Source organism: Lactuca sativa, chromosome 8 (genome assembly GCF_002870075.4).
Source record: "Lactuca sativa cultivar Salinas chromosome 8, Lsat_Salinas_v11, whole genome shotgun sequence".
NCBI lineage: Eukaryota > Viridiplantae > Streptophyta > Magnoliopsida > Asterales > Asteraceae > Lactuca > Lactuca sativa.
In genome coordinates, this window is record NC_056630.2 from 36,386,676 (window position 1) to 36,410,038 (window position 23,363).

The following is a 23,363-nucleotide window of genomic DNA, read 5'->3' on the forward strand; positions in this document are numbered from 1 at the left end:
TGATTAACTAAACTTCAAAATCTCATTTAAAAGAAAATTGATTGAGATGAGCTACGAAACTAGCTAAATCGCCAGCTTCTTCCTTTGAATTTTTGGAACAAAACAAAAAGTTCTCAGTACGTTTATAAAGCATCTCAAAACAATGTGAGTAATCAAAATTAGGTTTGCAACTCTCTTGCGTTGAACTTTGGCACTGTTAAATCCTACTCAAAAGTAATGAAATGAATGTCCAGTAAATCCAATCCTTCTCAAATCAGTTGTTAATATCCATCACTTTTCAAAGTCAGCATTTTCATCCCTAGAGACCTGATTCAATAACAAATTTATTTCTAAACGATACTTTAAAATTTTCTACCTCACACCCAAAACCCTAGCAAAATCGTTGATATTATATGCACAGATCTCAAACAAAGAAGAAACACCCTTCTTGTTCCAAAAATCATTTCAATCAACTTTCTTTTAGATGATCATTTGAAGTTGAATTGGAAATTATGAAGAGGGTATAAATGTAAGGATTTAAAAAGATTTAAAACCTTTTTAAAAATGTTAAAAAAACGATTTTGATAAATAAGATATTTTCAAATTTATGAAGGATAAATATGATATTTAAATTTTTGTTGGTAAATATGATATTTTAATGTTTAATAAGAACATATACAAAGTTCTCTTATAAAAGGACCTAAATCATTTGTTATAAGAAATGATTAGTTAAATAACTAAGACTGCTCTTCTAAAAATTAGAAGAAAAAAATGATTTTTATCTAAAGCATCTTACTGTTAGAACTTTTTTTTTTTCAACAGAGGCCACCATACGAGTAAAGTTTGTGAGATTTAAACATGTGTTTTGAAGTGTGTCATACCAAATAATCATCGATAGACGACGTTATCAACTTTTATTTAACCAGCATTCTCCGCTCATCACCACCACTTTCAACCGTCACCTAACACCACCCAAACAATTTACAATGACAGTTCAAAACAAGTTACATTGCATTTGATAAAGACAGATGTAAACGATCATTCACAATTGTTTCATCAAATCTTTTGGCCCAAACTTTATGGGGCCAAAATCTGATAAAACAAACACCAATAAACTCATCGACATTCTCATTCTCCTCCAACGACCGGCCCATCGTCTCCCGCGTAAGAAAATACGTTACAAAAAACCCCAAAACACAGACTAAACCCATTACCCTCAAAGTATGCGACACCCCAAGCCCATTTGGTGGGTCACGACAGGCCCATAAAAACCCAACCGACCCGATTATTGCCCCAACTTTCCCAGCAGCGCCGGAAACCCCATGACACGTTGCCCGGAACCTTGCCGGAAAAAGCTCTGCTGGAACTATAAATGTGGTGGTGTTCGGCCCAAAATTAGCAAAAAAGAATGTAAGCCCATAAAGTATCATAAACCCAATACCTGAATCAGATTCGGGTTCGGATCCCCAAGTGCTTTTGTTAACAAAAGCAATTGTAAACAAACTTACTGCCATGAAAAAGAATCCGGTTGCTTGAATCTCGACTCTCCCAACATAATCAATCATGTAAACCGCCAGAAAATAGCCGGGAATCGTGGCAGAAATGGCAACGATTGCTTGGAATTTTGCAATTTGTAGTGCATCATCGTATATATTCATGTGACTTTTTGGAATCATTTTAAGTTTAAATGCATGATATTGGAATAGATTTAGACTGTAAAAGACGATATCGACCAAAAACCAGTTAACGGCGGCGGCGATGAGTTCACGGCCATGTCGCCGGAAAAATTCTTGAGAGAAGAATGGGTAGGTGTTTGATAAAGCTGCATGCAAGAAAATTGAATGGTTACCTACACGCAATTTTGTTGGAATTTAGTAGGAAACATCAATTACTAACAAAGTTCCAACGAAATGTGTTTGTTGGAAAAATGGCCGTGGGAAACCATGATCCTACAAAATTCCAACGAAGCACCTAACAGATTTCCTACAGAATATTTCGTAGGAAATTTCCAACAAATTTCCAACAAAACGCTCCTATCCTTCCCGACACATATTTTCCTACAGAATTCCTACAAACCATTATTCCAACAAATTTCCATCGAACCATTCCAACAAACTTCCAACGATCTAGCATTTCAAAAGAGTTTAATTTGATGCATTTTTCTAGGTATTATGTTGGTAATAATTAAGTTTTTTTTTTTTTTTTTTTTTTTTTTTTTTTTTTTTTTTTTTTTTTAAATTCTATAAAACACCAATATTCAAAAATTTAAAAATATGCAGTTTTTATAGAAATTATATAGTGAACTATAAATCAAATACAACTTCTTCAAATATGCACTGTCAACCATAATAATAGCAAACACATAAAAACAATTTAATACAAATCCAAAATGGTACCAATACTTCAATAAAATGATAGTTGCTATCTAAATATCCAATACTTCATCAAAATGATAGTTATCCTCTAATATTTCACCAAAACAATTAGGTTTTTGTACTTCACCAACATGCTTAATAAAATGTTTCCAACAACAAATCTAACATCGATCTTCGGGAGGGTTAGCAAATTGTCTCATTAGTTGAGCCAATTGTTGTTCCATTATTTCTTGTTTTTGTTGCATAAAAACTCTTTCCCTCTCCGCATTTTCAAGTTGAGTTCATAGCTCCTTAACCTAGAAACAAACATATAATTAACAAACAAACAATATAATGATATATATCAACATTCTTTATCTATTATAGAAACAAACAAAAAACATATTCCATAATATGAACGTACTTTACTTTTTTTATGAATATAGGTCTTTTACTTTATCCATAATAGCAACCCACTTTATTTTAACAAAATATAACAACAAACTATTTATTTAGGAACTGTTTTCATTCAAAATACAAAAATACTTCCTAATAGCAACATACTTCATTTTTTATTCATAATTACAACATAATACTTTGTGTGAGTATCTTGGCTGTTTTGGAACAAATATATTAGGGGATGTTTTCATGGCTCACAAAGTGTTTAATTATAGCAATTAACGTTCTTTATTCACAATATAGACAATCTATTTAATAAGTAAATATACCTCTTGTTGAGACCCACAAAAGGACGATGAACACCCCGTAGCAGCAGATGATTTCCCATTGAACAAAAAGTTTATATCCGAGGATCCAATCCTATAGATATAACTACTCCTAGAAGCTCCACTTATCTCCCTTTGGGTTTTCGCCCACAGTTCAGCATCATCGATCGGGTGATCATGAAAATCATCCCCATACTTCTCAAGCAAGGATCGAGAGTACACCTCTTACAAGAAAATAAAAAAACATAATTGTTATTGTACAAAAAGTTAGGGACAAAAAAATCTAAAAATGATAAAGATATCTTACATAAGCTTCCCTTGCTCTATCTTTGTGCAAAAATTGCTTTCCCTCAACATCTCCAACAATTTTTTTTGAAGCTTTATCTAGATGAGTAAACAAGAACAACTCCAAAAAGGTGGGTGGTCGTCCCAAATCTGCTGTCTACAAGTATAGATGATGTAATTTATGTTAAACGAAAAAATATTACCAAAATTTATATGATATGAATACTTACCAGCCTAATTCGGTGCTCATCATAACTCATACATATGTAAGTATAATGGATTTAGAGGTTATTAACCATGCCAAAACAAATTGGGATGCAATCAGCCTTATTTTTGTTGCATCTATTAATCTGGTCATTAGTGCACTCTCATATTCATACAAAAATGGTGATACATAGTAGATACAAGATTCATACATAAATCCATACTGATACAGATCCATGAGCACAATTATCATACATAATTGAGAAAATGAACAGGTACAAATTGATGTATACAGATACCATCCACACATAGTGATACATTGACATACATACATACTTATTGATACATTATGATACATATATACTAATACATTTGATAAACAGGTAGAAATTAATACATGAAACTAGTTGATAAACAATAGATGAAACTAGTTGATAAACCGGTAGCAATTGATAGATGTGGTATCATGCAACTGACCTGAAGTCACCGGCGGCGGAAGCAAGTGCTGGTCTAGAAGTATCTGACGTCGGCAATGGAGACAGTGTCAGCATGAAGCGGGTGTTCTAGTGGTGTGTCGCAACAACAGTGGGGAGAAATGTCGGCGTGAAGCAGCTGTGATGGTGGTGTATCGCAACAAAGGTAGTGTGGTGGCGCAATTTGCCGGTGGCTAGAGGTTGTTTGGGGAGTCGTCGGCCATGGTTTTGGGGAGAATAGCAGCACATTTTTTTCATCCAAATGTAAAAGCGGCTAGGTTAAAAGAGACGAGAGTAAGGGTTTTATTTTGTAGGAAATTCGTTGGAACTTTCCAACACATTTCCTACGGAATCCCAAAAAAAAGTTATTTTAAAAGGACGAACCAAAAATTAAATTCACAAACTATAATCAATTCATTATCAATCAACAATAAAATATTATATTATCATGATTTCAAATTTATTTTCAGTTCATACGCTTCAATCAAAGTTTCAAAAAGAATACTTTTTACTTTTTTTACTTTCTGAAAGCTTAACTCCAAGTTGTTGTTAATTTCTTTTATGCTAACTAATTTTTTTATATCCTTTATTTTTAAGACGTATTATATATATATATATATATATATATATATATATATATATATATATATATATATATATATATATATATATATATATATATATATATATATATATAATCTGTGTAAAACGGCATACAACTTTATGATGGATGTGAAATAGTTATAAATTTTTTAGATAAAAACTTCACATATAATAACAAATAAAATTTCACATGTAACAATAAATATTAAAAATATAACAATAAAAAATACACTAATGTCCAAATCCTCAAGTTCATGCATAATGGATGTCTAGAATCATAAAGTTCTTGACTTTATGACCTAGCAAGACTTAGTAGAGCCCAACACCAAACTTAAGCTTCCTAGCATAATAAAATGACCAAGAACTCACTTAAAAGTGTTTAATCCTTTAAGACTTTACATCCAAGGCTCAAATCTTATTCTAATGGGTGTCATAATTGTTGAGGTATGAAGTCTCGTCCAACATGGAGCACTTAGACTCAAGTAGAGCACTTGGATGAAGTATTTTGACAAAGGAACAGATCATCTCAGATGGTTTTGGATCACAAGACAAAGGAACGAATCAACTAATAAAAGAACAGATCAAGTAAAAATGGAACAGGTCTTCGAAAAGGAAGTTTGGAGCAACTTGGAGTGGCTTAGAGCAACATGGAGCAAATTGGAGCACTTGGAGCAACATCGAGCAATTGGAGCAACATGGAGCAACATGGATGTGACAACCCGAAATTTATTCCGTCATAGTATTCCATTTCCATTAATAAAATTTATTTTTATTAATATTTTTCCGTTAACTTTTGGATTAAGTTAATTAAATTGCGACTTTTATTTTTAACTTCATAAGTTTCGAAACGCATTAGAATCACGTTAAAACATCCTCAATATACTTTTGGAAAATTTTTAGTTTCAACTAAGTCGGGACGGCAAATTAATCGAGTACGACGAAAAGCTCCGTTTAACGTCGGTATCGGGTAGATTTCTACCGGGCCATAAACTCAACCCCTATATAAGGGATTGAGTGACCACATTTTGAAGCTTTTTCACTCTCTTAAAACACTTTCTCTCATTACTCTCTCTCTAAAACTCGACTTTGATCCAAAAACACCCCTTTCAAGCTCCAAATTGGTAAGTAATCTATCCTAGCTTGTTATTAAGCTTGTTTATCATGCAAATTCGTGTTTAAATCATCCAAATGCATCAAGAACATGTGTTTACGGTTTGGGAACCCTCCCAAAACTATAAACTCCTTTAAAGAGGGTTTTGAAGCCCCAAAACCTTTCCAAATCACTTCTAGTGCATTGATATGACTTAGGGGCTTGCATGAATGGACTTAGAACACCAAAATCTTACCAATTGAGGAGTAAACATGAGTTTATGGCCCAAGAACATGATTGGACCATAAACCCTCATTCATGGACCATAAACACCTCCAAAGGGTGTTAAAGTGACCCTAACACCTTGTATGGCTTAGAATTGGGTCTAGAACTTTGTATGCTTAACCTACAACCACCAAAACACATGAATCATGGACAAACATGAGTTTACGGCCGTAAACTCATGTGTTTACGGTAGTGAACTCACCAAGAACACCTTCATAAACCGTAAACTCCTTTTCCAAGGTCAATTCAAGTCCCGATCACTTCCTAAGCCTTTGATTCAACCCTAGAACTTTCCCTTGTGCATTGTAAGACCATTTAGCATCCAAGAACACACCACCCATGAGTTTACGGCTATAAACTCATGGGGATATGGTCATTAGGCCGTAAACTCCTCAAAGATTTTACTCTTGAAGAGCAAACTCCTTATCTAGACCCTACACACCCTTAGATGCAACCCGGATCATTCCTAACACTTGGGATTAAAGTGTTATCGCGTCTCGGAATGTATTATCTTATTTAATTAAGTAGTTCAAAGTCTAATTAGATACAATTATGTATCCCTTCATGTTACATAAGATCCTCGCGCGTATTCAAGCCCTAAACTGACACTTAGTATCCAACCGGCACATTTCTCGACTGGTGAGTTCATACCCCTACGCTTTTTCCGAGCTTCATGTTTTTCAGGGGGGGGATACAAGCAATTCATAAAGATTTTCGTAACTTAAAAACTGATGTAATTATACAATATTCTGATAAACTTTTAGATATCTTTGTCCCTTTTGTAATATGCGGAGCATAAGGGATGTTTTCTCAATATAATTACATAGTTTTCAATACAGTGTGGGAAACTTATCGAACCAATCAAATTATTATGGGAATAATTTGGGATCTCATTACTTGTTTTACGAATTCAGATTTCATGCAAAGTCATTATATAAACTATGTATGATATAGTTTATCCATGTTTAAAGTAGAGTATTATGCTAAATAGCCACTTTGAATTCAATTATTTATACTCTACTATGTTCCAAACGATTACGAAATTCTATAACGACCGAGTATACCATGAATAATTTAATACTAGCTTGTGAGATTCGTCTTCATTATACCCTTCGGATTATCAATAAATCCTCTCCGAAAGTATAACCAGAGTCTCCTGGAGGGAGAGCGTGGAATTTGTGAATAGATCTATTCGGGACTGACAATCCCACACCTTAACTGCTAGCTACAGTTAGGCGGGCATGCCTTGGGTGACAAATTTCAGATATCGTTCGACGCCTGAAGAACGTCAAGGAGGTCACGGGTCAAATCAGTATGGTTATACGACTCACAATACATATTAAACTAATTAGCTTTATTCACAGATTTCTTTCTGTCTTCTATAGTCTTATTTATGTAATAAGACTACCTACTTTCGTACCTAGAGGGTACTCCAGTGTTTAAATCTATAGTTTTATGTATTAAAACTACCTACTTTCGTACTGAATGGTATTCTTATCGACAAACATGTTAGAAAATATTGGATTTTCTTCGAAACATACATATGTATTTCATAACTCAGAATTTATGGTTTTCGATATATCTGCATACTTTATTAAAGGAAAGGAAGTATTTTCACAAGATTTAATAACCAGATTTTCCTCACAAAAACATGCTTATGAACTCACTAGCTTTATGCTGATATTTTTAAATCTGCTTGTATTCTCAGGTTCTCATTAGACCGGTATCCCGCGATATTTTGGAGAAGCCGGAGCGAATAGAAGTCTCGTCTGTATTTTTTCCATATGATGTATATGTATATGTTGCGTCATATAGAAAGAAGTTGCATCATCCTTGGGGTTGTTGCGCCAAATGATAGTAGGGTGCACCATCATGTATGAAGTCGCACCAAGGTGATGTTGAGCCAAGGAGATGTTGAGATATGAAGATGTTGTTGCTCCGTCAAGAAGGGAAGTTGCACCATAGAGGAGATGTTGTGCCATCATGGACCATCTTGGTTCATGATGTGCCATCTTGATTTCTTTATTGTGTCATGTTGATCCATGTATGCTTAGAAGATGACCGTGCTCAATAAATACACCATGTTGCACCACCATGATGGATGTTGGACCATTAGTGTTCATGATGCGACACATGTGCATCATGATGCTTCACTATGGTCAAGGTGGTCTATTATGTGTGTTGTTGATGCTCATGGGTTGTATGACATGGATGAATGTTCTAGAAAGATGATGTGTGGCAGAATATGATTAGTTGTCACCATTCATGGGCCTATGGGCCAATGGGCTTGACCTATTAGGGTTTTAGTTATAATCTCTAAAGTATAAATAGACTTTATCTCCATCATTATATGTGCTTAGAAATTTCAAGAGCATAATCATTGTGAGGTTGAGAGCACTCCTTTGGAGTAGTTAGTAAGCAAGAGGGATTCTTTTGTTTTGAGAGCTCAAGTGACTACGTACCCTCCCGGGTTTACAGTCTATCCGGTCCGCTCTGGGTATGTTGGCCTACAGCACAAAGTAGGACCCACCTCAACCCATCCCCCAATCAAACAACCATGTACATATAACAGATAATCACATAACAGTCTATAGACAAACAAACCGATCTAACAGATCATATAGCATAGCAACATCCTATAACCAGGATACCGACCTAACTGGTCACTAACATAGAATCATCCTATATACCAGGATACCGACCTAAACCAGGTCATTAACATAGCATCATCCTATATATCAGGATACCGACCTAAACCAGGTCACTAAACATAATTTTGTCCTAACTACCAGGACGCAGATCTAACGGATCAATAAACATATCATGAAAATACCTGGATACAAATCCGATAAAGGGCCGACCTTAGTGTCGTAGACCCTATTGATATAATGAGGATAACTCACCTCCCAAGTAGCTCGGAAGGCAGTGTCAAACTCCTCCAAATGTAGCTCCAACTCCAACACCTATATTCACAAATGTCCTTTGCTATAAATACCCAATTTACCAAAATACCCTCAGAAGTCAACTGGTCAACTCTTGGTCAAAGTCAAAGTCAACTGTCAAGGTCAACAGTCCATTTTGACCTTAACTCGTCGAGTACCCTCGGCTACTCGCCGGGTTCCTTGCATAACCAGCCAACCTGCCGAGTCACTCGTCTGACTCGCCGAGCCCAAGGCAATCTTCATCGGACTCGTCGAGTTGTTCATACAAGTCGTCGAGTCTACGACAATCTTCATCGGACTCGCCGAGTCCCTTCAGTCCTTCATTCATACAGACAATTTTAAGTTGCTTCAAATCTCCAAACAGTAGCTCTAGGCTCCCAAGGCATGTTTATCACGTAAAGTTGCAATCTTTACGTGCATGCAAGGTGATAATGGCTCAAATCAAGCTAAAGAAGAGGTTCTATCTAGGCAAGAGAAGTGCACTAACATGTTAAAGGCTGAAACTTTATAACTACATGGACCACACTACAAGAAAAAAGGCCTTTTACGACGCTCATTGCGCGTCGTAAAACGCTCAGACGACGCGCAAATGCGTGTCAAGGAAGGCCCTGTCATAAAGAGAGACGACGCGCTTTTGCGCGTCGTCTATAGACGACGCGCATTTACGACGCGCATTTACGACGCGCGGTTACGACACGCAATGCGTATCAAGGAAGGCCCTGTCATAAAGGAAGACGACACGCATTCGCGTGTCGTAACCTTACGACGCGCGTGTTAATGACACGCAATGCGTATCAAGAAAGCCCCTGTCAAGAAAGGCCATGTCATAAATGAAGATGACACACATTTTTGCGTATCGTAATTTTAAATGTTTAAAAAAATATTTTTTTATAGATTTACTAATTTTCAAATTAAATTTGCATTTAATGCATCATAATAGAAAATAAAATATCATATACAAAAAATATGATCCATTTCATAAAATTTAATGTCATACAAAAATAGAATCCATTGCATAATATTTTATTACAAATTTGACATTTTTTTGTTTCCGTACTTTGACAATTTGTGCTGCTGCTGATTCCGGAGCCAATCCGCGACTGCATTCCAGAGCTGATTCAGTGGAAAGAGTATCCCAGACTCCATCACTTGAAATTACAAGCCGCCCACAAGCAGAAGATAGCTGAAGATCATGAATAAATAAAATTTGTTAATAAAAAGAGGAATAAATTGAGTTTAATTACTAAACACCAACATTCAAACCAATTAATGAAAGTTAAAGCATCTAAATAATATAGCATGGGATGCAAATATATCATGCATCGTACAAACAATGAAGATTTTTAGTTTCTGGAAGATTATTGACATCATTGGGATTAAGAGTTTTCTTTGCTTATTCGTTGCACCTCATATGTTTCCATCACATTTGAAGGATTATAATGCTACATAGCTCTATTAAAGATGCTACAATATCTCTCTATTGTTATGCATGAAATCAAGACATATGATCTTCTAATACTAGAAAACAAGAGCTATTCGGAATAATAAAGCTACATACCTGAGTTTGCAAGAGGTATCGCAAGGTGCTGCCGACTCAAAACCAAGCAGCCTTAGGCACTTATCAAGGACTGAACTGAGGATGCACATCTGATAGAAAAAAGATAAAAATATAATTACAAGGATTAATAAAAGCTATTCGGAAGCCAACAATGAGAACCAAATTTATTTAAAAAAAAGGAGATAGAGAAAGAGAGAGACTACTTGCATCTAGCCTCTAAAAATGTGCTTTGTGTAACCATCACCCGGATCAGCACCAATCTGGATCTTTTGATCTGAGGCTCTGTTATGTGTCTCGCTTAAGACATCCAGATAATCTGAATGCTTCTTCTCAGTTTGAAACTGCAATAATTGAGATACATTTCATTTAGAGGGGATAGATAAAGAAAATATGAATGACCATCAATTTATCAGTAATCAAAGGGGACGGTTCTCTTCAGCAGAAAGATAGAGCCTTTGATAGATCCTAGTGAATCAGTTACTAAGGAATGTGACATGTAGATTGGATTGGTAAACCAAAAGGTAACAGTGTCACTGCAGGGTTTTGCATTTTCTTGAGACTCAAAAGGGCAGTGATGTCTTATTCTAGGTTGATTGTTAAAAAAATTAATATGGAATACCTAATATGGAAACAGTAAAAAAATTAATAGTAAAAAATAAGTAGTACCAAGTCAACAGACAAATGATTTCTTTAAATATTACAAACAAGATAATCTTATAGTTAAAAACGCATCCAAACATATTTAATTTTGACAATGATTTATAGTAAAAATCATACCTCTTTTTATAGGTTTACAGCCTCAGCATAGAATTGTTTCTTTGAGTAGCCAAATTTTCTCAATTTTTCAATATCATATGCATTTTTTAGTTACATGTATATACAAAATAAGTAGTACCAAGTCAACAGACAAAGGAAGGTAAAACTGAAACTTGAAAATTAAAGATAAGTTAAATTACACTTTCAGGTTAAAAAGATAACATATATATATATATATATATATATATATATATATATATATATATATATATTACTAGTATAAAGAAGCATTCAGAATGTAAAATTTCATGTAAAAGGTAGTAAAGTAGATTTAATTATAACATCTAGAAAAATATCATCTTTTGTTCTTCTCCATCCAGTCCTTGTGAACCACCTACAGATGAAGCGTCTAATTAAGCTCGTTTAATCAACTCAGATATCTAATTAAGCTCTTTTAGGACCCTATACCATTTATGCATTCAAGCCAGTATATTTATATTTTTAGGTCAGGCCTGGGGCATTTGCCCGTGTTCACATGCACTGTAGAACTAGCTGGTTGTACCTTTATAGGTGAACAAAGCCAAGAATAAGAAACAAGCTGTAAAGAATGCTGCCATGTCAGCTTGGTCATCTCTCTAAATTTGTAAGCCATATAGTCACTATATATATATATAGAAAATGGGTTTATAAAAAGATCTACTTACTTTTTATTACCTAATGTTTAGTGACTCAGCAAACAGAAAGTTCACTGATGCAAAAAGGGATGTTGGAGGAGCATGTGATTGTAAAGCTACTCAACCAACATATCATGTCATTAGAATAGACAATAAAGAAAAATAGAAATTGAAAATACAAATTTGCAAAAACAACTTACTTGTAAGGGAGATTGTAGAGAATCCCTGTATCCAAGCTACATAAAAATTTATGATATCAACAATATATCATATTATAATTTTTATAAAAATAGATTATTGGATTAATAATGGACACCTCACCTCAAATCGTTCTTGTTCAGGAAGGGGTTCCATTTTCTAAATAAAAATACCCAACATCATCCAAGTATGACCTTAAGTCATGTCTTTGAGCTTCTGAGTAACAAAATATTAAATTTAATTCAAAATCATATAAAAAAATGGACACACCAGAAACTCAACATGAGTCTCAAAGTGACCAAAATAATAATTGAACAGAAACTCTTGTTCCTGACTCTGGTTTGGTTTCCATCTCCAGCAATCACAACAGAAAAGTTTCCAGGGAGGATACTGAACTTGTAAGGGAATTTGTTCTTCTTTCTTGTAGTATTATTACAGACAAGTCAAGATTTCGTGTATGTTGATATAAATCTTGAATGTTGCAGGTTCAAACTTGATCGAACGTTGTTTGCAGTTGTATATGAATAGGGATGAGGTGGTAAAAACTCTATTAAGTCATGCATGTATACATCCTGGTTTTACATCTCTTGGTAATCACTGTTATGTTATTATTATTATTATTATTACATTGTCATGTTAACTTTCCTTTTTTGATGGATAGTTTGGCAGAAGTTAGAAGAAGAGAATGCATATTTTTTCAGAGCCTACTACATAAGGTTAAAATTGAAGAAGCATATCATCATTTTCAATCATTTACTCGAGCATCAATATCACCTTATGAAGTACCCAATGCCTCCAAAGCTACCTATGGGTCCCATACAAAATAGGGTACATCCCATGCCAGGTATGGTAATCTATTGCTACAAAGAAAGAAGTTGTATTTTTTAGAAAGTGTAGAATTATTATTCAATATTACTCTTTCCAGTGCAGTTAACAACTTACCCATGGGATACCCAGTTCTACAGCAACCTCCAATGGGGACTCCAGGTCAGCCTCATATGGATTCCATGGGTATGTCTAGCTGTCATGTGGTCAATGGAGTCCCTGCTCCCAGTCACTTTCATCCCATACGAATGAACTCTGGAAACGAGTGAGTTTTATTTTATTATATTTTGATGTGATGAATTAATAAAAAAAGATAAAAAGAAAGTTTTTCCCATGTGTTGTTACTGAAGTATGGGGTAGACCTTCTTGGACCTGTGGATGAGATCTTTTATGAAACTTATGACAGATATGAGCCAACAAATGATGTTGAAGCTGACAGCTGCTTTGTATCAACTGTAAGTAGCAATTAATGTGTTTTTTTGTAGCAACTGTAAGTAGCAATTCACCTTGTATCCATTTCCCAAGTTCAAATAGGCATCAGAAAATGTTGGCTTAAGTTTGACAGCCTCCTGAAATAAACAAGATCCACACTGAGAGTAAATCCATCCGAATAATACAAGACACATATAACATTTGCATGTGATTGACAACAAAAGTAATAATAATAATAATAATAATAATAATAATAATAATAATAATAATAATAATAATAATAATAATAATAATAATTATATGTATATACCTTGTAATACTAGAGTTCCCTATTAAGATCACGTGGCTCCATGAAAAGGCCAGCAAGGTTTGACCAAGCAATAGCAAAAGTTGGTTGAATACTCCTTTCCACAAGAAGTTCCCCTCTGAATAGCTCGTAAAGATATTTGGACAAGTAAAGATAGAATGCATAGATAGACAAAACTTAAGTCCACTTTTGCCCCTGGATCATTGTATTGTAAGCCACTGAAGTTCAAATGACATAAATATATAGACGTTAATTTCTTAAAACTATTAACTTTAAATTCCATATCACTTACCATGCTATGAGAAAGGCAGAAAGATAATATGCAGTATTGAGTAGCTCGTAGGATAGTATCCTTGAAATTCCATATCTCCTAAGCTTTTTCAATATCCTGAGAGAATTCCATGGAAAATATCAACAAAAAAATGTTTCTATTTAGGTTTGCCTTTGTAAAACTGATAAATGACAATCAATGTCATAGCCTGATAATATTGAGCAACAGTGATGAAAGACAAGAAGCTTGTACTCTGATGACGAGGATGACATGACTTTCATTTTTTTCTTCTGAACCTAAACAGAACATGTGGAATTTTCAGAAGCCTTGCACTAGAATTATTTTCCCATATGTAGAATTGCTATTGAGTAGACATAATTCCATTGATCAATACCTTCGATAAAGCTGTTGGCAGAATCTGATAGTCTATAAGGCTAACCTTGAAGTGAAGAGTTAACAATTAGCAAAATGGTAAAATTTAAACTGTAAATTAACATATAGTTAACAATGCTAACACCACTCTGAATCTAGAATTTATTCCTAATTTTGATATAAGCATGTAAACCCTAAAAGAACGTCTAGATAACTAAATTTCATCCATCAAAATCAATACCATTAACACTTCCTAACGATTTCAATAATCAAATATATGTATAAACAAATTAACCACATAACATAACTATAAGAGAATGGAGAAGAAATATCGAGAGAAAAAAAAGGGGAGAATGGAGAAGAAATATTGAGAGAAAAAAAGAGCGAGAATTTAGGTGCTCAAGAATGAGGGACCATCAACTTACCTGATGGGGAGGAACAACAAAGATATATTGCGATTTATTTTTGGAGGAGGCACGACCAACTGTAACTTAGATGATGCTTGAATCGTACCTATCTAGGGCTTCATTAGTTCATAGATGGTGATAGGGAGAAGTTGTAAAACCCTAAATCTCCTTGTTGTATGTCTGACACAAGAACAATGTAACGAGCCCTAAATCGTAGTCTTGTGAGCGTGAAGATCCGAAAATGGTTGGATCTTAAACAAATGCTTGTAAACTTGAGCAATCGTTGCAGTCTCGGGGAGGTGAGGTGAGCTTGAGGATGCCGGCAGGAAGAGGTGAGCATAGGTCGCCGGTGGGAAGAGGTGAGTGGAGATGAGCAGAACCAGAATCCAATGTTTGTAAACTTGAGCATTCTAGTAGTGTTTCCTTCGGTTACTCCTTTCATGTCTCCGACAATCTCCATCTATGGAGGAGAGAGATGAGAGAAAACACGGTGGAGGGGGAGAGACGAGAAGGTGGATGCAAGCGCTTTCCAGAACCAGAATCCAATGTTGGAGAAGATGCAGCAGACATTACCATTGCAAATGCGTTATGTTTGATTAGGGTTTACATAGAGAAGGAAGTGAAAGTCGATCGCAGAGGAAGGGGTTGCAGAGAGAAGGAAGGGAGAGAATGAAATCGATTTGGCGGGTGTAGAGAGTACACAGGGAGGATGGCGGGTGTTCAAAATTTTGGGGGATTTCATTTTCCCTCGGACACGCGCGTTTCTTAAAAAAAATATAAAACGACATTCACAGATGACGCACAAGTGCCTTCCGTGTTTTTAATATTTTTACATCAGACACTAATTTAAAGGCACTCAGTAATGCGCGACATAAATCCTTAAAATTTTTGAAGAGATGACACTTTTTTAATGTCACTCTCTAATGCGTAACATAAATCAAAGAGCGTCGTGTTTTGCGCGTCGTAAAAGGCTGTTTTTCTAGTAGTGCCAAAATGAGACTAGATCTGAGGTTGCAACCTCAGATCATGGCCCAACATTCGAAATTAATCTCCAACATGCTAAAATGGCCCCAAATCATGAACATAGAAAGATCTAGCTAGAAGGGTGTCAATGTAACAACTTGTTACCTTCACATGATTCTAAACTGAGGTAGACTTCAGATCCACAAACATTTTTGCTTCCAACTTCTTGATCTTCAAGCTTCTTGCAACAAGGTCTTCTTTCCAAGCTTGAAATTTACACTAATATGGAGCACACACACGAATTAGGGTTTCTGGACTCTCAAGAGGCTGCAAAAGGACTAAGGGATGCTAATGATCCCTTAAATAGGGTGCCAAACCCCGAAAATTAGGGTTTCACCCTCCAGCTCGTCGAGTCACTCTTCCGACTCGACGAGTTGGTCACTTAACACGTGGTCCAAATCTGCTGCTACTCGACGAGTCAGGCAACCAACTCGTCGAGTAGACCTTGAATTCATGAGAATTCATAACCATAAATTGGTATTCGAGAATCGGGGCGTTACAGTTAAGGATGCTTAAAAATGGTCCAAATCCTAAAAATTAAGGTTTGAGTCTGGTGGGCGTATGCCAACTGTACTCATGGTACCCCCAGCATACCAAGCTAGTCATCTGCGATCAAACGAGCCCAGTACGCCCAACGTATCAGACCAGACCAAAATTTTTCCTATTTTCCAAAAGCCATAACTTCTTCGTCTCGACTCCGATTTCGACGTTCTTTATATGCTCGGAAAGGTAATGAGAAGCCATACACTCCTACCAACTCTCATTTGCCTCAAAACATTCCGAACTTATATCCTTAATTAATGAAAGGTCTGAACCATCACTTTACCATTATACCATTGGGCTCCAAAGCACAAACCGAACTCTTGGATCATATAATCTACATTATCCACATTAAATGAATCTAAACCTTTGTTTCCTCAAAGTCTGAAGCCTTATGATAATTGAACTTCGGGTCATGACCCCAAATTAAGAAACAACTCGAAACAGGGTGTTACATATGATTAATTGATACATGTGATATATTTTTACCATTTCCAAGACTAATATACTAATTAATTCGTTCAAATAGCACCACCCAAAAAATAAAGCCAAGGAGAATTCCATTTGAGAAGCCTTTCAAGTTATATATATTAGAAATTATTGTTTTTATTAACTTCTAGTTTTTATTTGTTTTGTATGTTTTTTATTTTCTTATTATTTCTATTGTAAATAACTTCATAATTTTAGTTTTATTTTCTTGTTGTATTCAAATTCTATATTTTTAGTTTTTTGTAATAATTGTTTGTTAATTTTTTTATATAATGTATATTAAAATGTAAAAAAAATAAGAAAAAAAACATTTAAATATTAGGAGGGAAAAGAAAAGAAAAAAGGTGGGAAGATGTTTTCAATTCCCGCTATTATTTTTCCTACGAATTTCCAACATAATATTAACTTTAAATATTAATTTATATGTTGGTTGTTGTTTTGTAGGAAAATAGCAACAGTTTTCCAACGGAATATTTAGGGTACCCACTTTTGTAGGCAATTTGTTGGAATTTTGTTGCATTACACTTTTGTTGCAAGTTTGTAGGAAACTAGATGGATATTTCCAACAAAAAAGTTTGTAGGAAATATTTGGTAGCTAAAACCAAATTTTCTAGTAGTATGTGTTCGGTGTGTTCATTGTCTCGATATCTTCCCGGATTTGGCTTAGGGGCTGTTTGTTTTGCACTTACTGGGTCTGGTCAGAGCTGACTGCTGACTCGGTCAGCAGTCAGGCCGTTTGATAAAGATAAACTTTGGCTTACTCGGTCAGCTATCGCTGACCAAGTCCCTTACTCGGTCCGCCAATTTTTAGCAGCTAACCCAAAAGAAGAAAGGAGTTGCCTATCTTGCCCTTGGCCGTAAACGAAAAAACATGTATAATCCACAAATTGTGCTTCTCGTTCCATGCATCGGCGCTTCCTTCTTCAACGATTCCTTCCACAGAGCACATCACAGGCGACATCTCATCAGCCTCTACCGGCAGCAACCTCCACAGTAACGCAGGTAAGCTGATTTCTTCTTCTTCTTTTTCTTCTTTCTTCTTCTTCTTCTTCTTCTTCTTCTTAAATCAGTAGACAAAATATTTTGTTTCCATGTTTCCATGACCTGCTATGCCAATGCTCTTTAGTTTTATGAATTTTTTCTATGTTTTCGGAGGTATAACTTTCTTAAATTTTCTACTTTTGATTGCATTTTTCTTTATAAATGTGTCGATTTCTTAGTTCATGTCTTAGGCATAGGACATTTTTAGACGATTGACATACCACTTCAGTGGAATCCAATATTTTGAGCTCAAAAGGATTAATTAATTTACCTTTGTTTTGTTTTCAAACGATTGCACATAAAGTGTTTGATGGAATGCTTAAATGAATTTTTTGATTAAAATGAATCTATATTGCCCTTTCTCACACCTTTAGTATAATATCCCCAAGTACTTTTTAGAGTTGACAATTGTTCTGTCTTCATGGTGATTTTGCAGCCATGGTCCTTGCTGCTTTTTTTTCTTCATATCTCTGAATTCTTTTTTGTTATATTCTTGTAAATGACTAGTCAATCATTTTTGTGTGATTTTGATGTTGTGATGATATTAGCAGAGATGAAGGGCAAGGGCCTAAAATTGATGTCAGATGTCAAACCTTACGATTCTGAAAGAAAAGGGCAAGTCATCATATTTGTGTGCTTTTAATGGCTATATTGAAACCCAAGCAAAACAAAAGCAAAAATGATCCAGACAAGCATGTTGATAATGATAGAACCTTTAACAATGTGCTCTACTATTTTTCTTCAAAATGTGGTCTTTTTATTACAATTTAGGTTATGTATTTTGTGATAAAGAATGGTTGCGGGAGAAGAGTACAAGTATTTTGTTTGATATGGCATTTAATTTTAAAAGGGAATATTGGTTGATGTTTTCTTATTGATTTTGTGTACATTAACTACAAACAGGGTTGTAAGTTGTTTATTTTTTTTTAAGTTTGTTGGGTTTGAGATTAATATTTAATACTATGTGCTTTTGTATTTCTTTTAGTTTTCATCTTTTAGAAAATATTAACAATAATATCATACTTTTTATAAAAAAATAAATTGAAGGGTAAATGTAACACCCAAAGTTTTAAAAGCCAAGGAAGGAAAGAAAACCTTAATATTAAGGGGCGACTCGGCGAGTCCAAGGAGGAACTCGGCGAGTCCGAGCGGGATCCGGGTCGAGGAGTAAGTGACCGACTCGGCGAGTCGGCCAAGGTGACTCGGTGAGTCTGGTCTGTGCGAGGAAAACCCTAAATTCGGGACTTGGAGCCTTTATAAACGCCTTAACCTCCTTCCTAGGGCCCCTTTACTGCCTCTTGCACCCAGAGCATCGAACCCCAAACCCCATTGTTGCCCATTTTAGCTCCCAAGCCATATTGAGTGATTTGAAGGAAGAAGAAGTAGGGGAAATCATTGAGGCTTCAAGAAGTGGTCTTGGATCTGAAGATTTGGGGAACATTTCTGAGTATCTGAAGGTAATAAGTTGTTTCTCTCTTTTAGACCTTCTATGGTTGTGAGATTTGGGGCTTTTAAGCCATGGTTTGCCACCCAAGTGAGCTAGAAGCCGGATCTGGAGTTGCTACTTCAGATCCAAGTGTGTTATGAGCTGGGAAAGCATAAAGTATCAGCCGTTGAGTCGATTTTGGAGCCCCTTTGGCCTTAAACCCTAGTTTATGGTGGATTGTGCCTAGATCTCCTTCTCTACACGTAAAGTTGGCAACTTTACGTGGAGAATAGGCTTGGGATGGGTAGATCTACAGTTTGGAGTCCATGCATGACTAGAAAGTCCTCTGCATGTAAGTAGATCCGAATGGACTCGGCGAGTCCTTCGAGTGGACTCAGCGAGTAGCATGAAGATAAGGAGGAACTCGACGAGTGGGATGAACAGCTCGTCGAGTCGGATGAAGATGGGCATGAACTCGGCGAGTTGGATGAACGACTCAGCGAGTTGGATAAAGATTGCCTTGTGCTTGGCGAGTCTGTTCTTAGACTCGGCGAGTCAGGTCGCGCAGTCCCAAACCCTTCGAGTTAAGACTCGAGTCAGCGAGTCGAGCAAGGACTTAGTGAGTTGGACAGGACAGGATTCGGGAATCAGTAGACTCGGCGAGTCAGGGGATGACTCGGCGAGTCAAGTCGTGATTGGAAGGACCTTGAGCATAGGGACTCGGCGAGTCAGTAAGTGGACTCGGCGAGTAGGGTTGACCTGGAAGGTTGACTTTGACCAGGACTTTGACTTTGGAAAGAGTTGAATTGGTTGACCTTTGAAGGTCAGTTAGACTAAGTGTTATGTTGATATTGGTAGCTCGGGGAGCTAGTGGAGCAGCAGTTCGGAGTCAGTGGTCAGGTAGCGGTCAAAGGGATTAGCAGCAGTAGTTCAGCAGTATTAGGTGAGTTTCCCTTTGTGTGAATGGGTCTACGGCCACAATGTCGGCCCATGTAGACATGAGTAGAAGACCCGGGAGTTAGTCCTAGGCATCGTATGTTAGTATGTTGTTCAGGAAGAGGTCCATTGTTAGCGGGCGGGTGCCCAAGGAATGGTTTATGTGATAGTTTATACTTGTTGTATGTGTGATACTTGTATGTGCCTGGTAGGGTGGTGAGTGTGGGCGAGGTCCCGTATCTCACCAACGGCAGAGTGTGGATGGTGTTCCACATCTCATTAGCAGCAGATCAGGGGCGAGGCCCAAGTTAGGGAAAGAGTGAGCGCGAGCTGGGCCCGTATCTCACTATCAGTAGGAGCATGGACGGGGCTCCCTGGCTCATCAGTAGAGTTCGGTTGTTAGGACCGGAGGGTAGTCAGACACCCCAGAAACGTCTGACAGTATGTGAGGATATGTTTGCATGTTGTCCTGTTATGTTATATGCGATAGAGGTAGTAGGAGGGGACCAGTCCCCAAGTTCGGTTGTTAGGACCGAAGGGTAGTTCAGACACCCCAGATATGTCTGATAATCTGTTACGTTATGATATGCGTATGTGATAGTAGTAGAGTTCGGTTGTTAGGACCGAAGGGTAGGTCAGCACCACAGAATGGCTTGACACGGGTAGTCAGCACCCCAGAATGGCTTGACACGGGAAGTCGGCACCCCAGAATGGCTTGACACGGGTAGTCAGCACCCCAGAATGGCTTGACACGGGAAGTCAGCACCCCAAAATGGCTTGACACGGGAAGTCGGCACCCCAGAATGGCCGCACGGGTAGTCAGCACCCCAGAATGGCTTGACACGGGTAGTCAGCACCCCAAAATGGCTTGACACGGGAAGTCGGCACCCCAGAATGGTCGCACGGGTAGTTGGCACCCCAGAATGGACGTACAGGGTAGTCAAGCACCCCAGAATAGCCTGTCAGTATGTTTGTTGTATGTTTGCATGGTATGTGGTAGGGTGGGGAACTCACTAAGCTTCGTGCTTACGGTTTTCAGTTTTGGTTTCATGTGCTTCCGATAGCGGATGATGGAGCTCGGGATGATCGCATGGCACACACCATAGATTAGTCAGCCTGGGAATGTTTTACTCTGATAATGAACATGTGTTTTGAAAACTAATACTCTGTTTATGATTTGAAATGATGATTTTACTTTAAGTAATATTTTATTAAAAGAAATTTTTAGTCTTGAATTTTGGGACGTTACAGTAAAATTGTCATTTTCATCATTCAACACAATCAGTCAAAGAAATAATCAAACAACATAAACTCAGTCAGATGTGGACTCAATCAGAATTTCTAACTCAGTCAGCTTCTAACCCAGTCAGCTCTAACTCAATCAGTAGCTATCAAACGACCCCTTAGTGATACATTATTCATCACTTTTTCCATGTCTTTTGAAGCTTTTAAAGTATTTTTCTCCACCAAAACGGTGAATCTGTAGAGACAATAAGTTAGTCGTCATTAAAGAAACCTTCTCTTTTGCAACCTATGTATTTTCAACCCAACATCGTGACTAGTTTTACACCAAACTTCTTGATAAATCTCTCCAACCAAAACATTATTCCATATACCCTTTTGGTAAACAACAACTTTGGTGTATCAATGTTCATTTATGTTTGAATTTTAGTTGGCATGTAACATCTAGCTCATAAATTTGATGAATTATTGTTCATTTGCATCATACTCAAACATACCTGTATTGGTATTGATTAGTATGTAACAATTTTTCTCTGTACACAACAACTTATTGATTTATAGAGTTGTACAATACTACATTTTCAAACACAGTTATATATATATATATATATATATATATATATATATATATATATATATATATATATATATATATATATATATATATAATATTCATCAATGGTATAAATAAATAGTAAGACTTCAAATTTAAAGTAATACTATTCATAACATATTTTTGGAGTAAAAAATATTGTTGGATTGCAGATGATTTACAATTTTTTTAATACCAAAAATGGAGTTGGGTTGGAGAATGGAGATGCTTTTAATACCTGGCGGTTTCTGGCATCTTCATCCGCCAATGATAAGTCATTGCTGCCGGAATCGCACCGATCACAAGAATAATCCGCCATGCCAAGTCTGATTCCGGCGGCACCGGTGCAGTTGTTTCTGACTCCGGGGATTTTGACACCGTTCTTAAATTATCACTAAAACCTCTAAAAATGTAGCAAACAATCATTGTAATAAGCGAACTCAACAGTATCCCAAACCCTTGCATAGAAAACACACCGGCAATAAACGTTCCACGTGTCCTCTTACTAGCAAACTCCGACATAATCGTGGCAGATAACGGATAATCCCCACCAATTCCCACCCCAAGCAAAAACCGAAAAAATCCAAGAGTAACAAACACCATCGGAGTCAAAACTGAAAACGAGAAACCACACCCAATGGACCCCACCACCATCATTATTAACGAAACGCCGTACACGTGGCGCCGCCCGACAAGGTCACCAAGCCGCCTGAAAACTAGCTGCCCGATCACCGTCCCCATTAACGCAACACCAATCATAGTGGATGCAATGACGGATGGGACCTCGAACCATTTTCTTTGGTCAATGGTTCGATGGATTTCGGGGTAATAAATTCTTCCAAGCATTCTCATGACTACGGGGATACAAAATAAATCATAACTATCTGTAAATAGGCCCATTCCCGCGATTATGATTGCTTTGAAGTGGTAAAATTGTGTTTTTGCTGCATCGAGTGCTGATAAAACTTTTATTGCCATTTTTGGGAGTGGACTTTTTGATTTGATCATTCGAACATGAGGATTTATAAAAGACAAAGGGTGTCAAACATGTAAAACAATGTGACTTTGATTCTTTAATTATGTGAGTAAATTTACCGGGAGTTTCGTAGTATGAGATGCTAAGTATATGCTTCATACAATGTTGTTAGATATTACCAATGTTTTTCACTTCAATTGAGCTTTATAAATCATTTTGTTGTCTAAGAACCATTTTGTTGTCTCATTCTGTCGATTGTGAAGTTTATATTTATAAAATAACATTTTTTTTATTTATCAATTTAATTTAATCTTTTCTTAATAATACATAATAAAAACATGTTTGAAGTTTGAATGAT

General features: G+C 36.4%; 1 protein-coding gene across 1 annotated transcript; it reads right to left on the reverse strand.

Annotated features, from left to right (window-relative positions):
* Positions 1-857: 857 nt before the first annotated feature.
* On the reverse strand, positions 858-23,028 carry LOC111889352 (probable inorganic phosphate transporter 1-9). The gene is made up of 3 exons (XM_023885496.3): positions 22,268-23,028; positions 21,593-21,675; positions 858-1,801 (listed from the first exon to the last, which is right to left on the reverse strand). The coding sequence occupies exons 1-3, from the start codon at positions 23,005-23,007 to the stop codon at positions 984-986; spliced, it is 1,641 nt and encodes a 546-aa protein (XP_023741264.3). The 5' UTR covers positions 23,008-23,028; the 3' UTR covers positions 858-983.
* Positions 23,029-23,363: the final 335 nt, after the last annotated feature.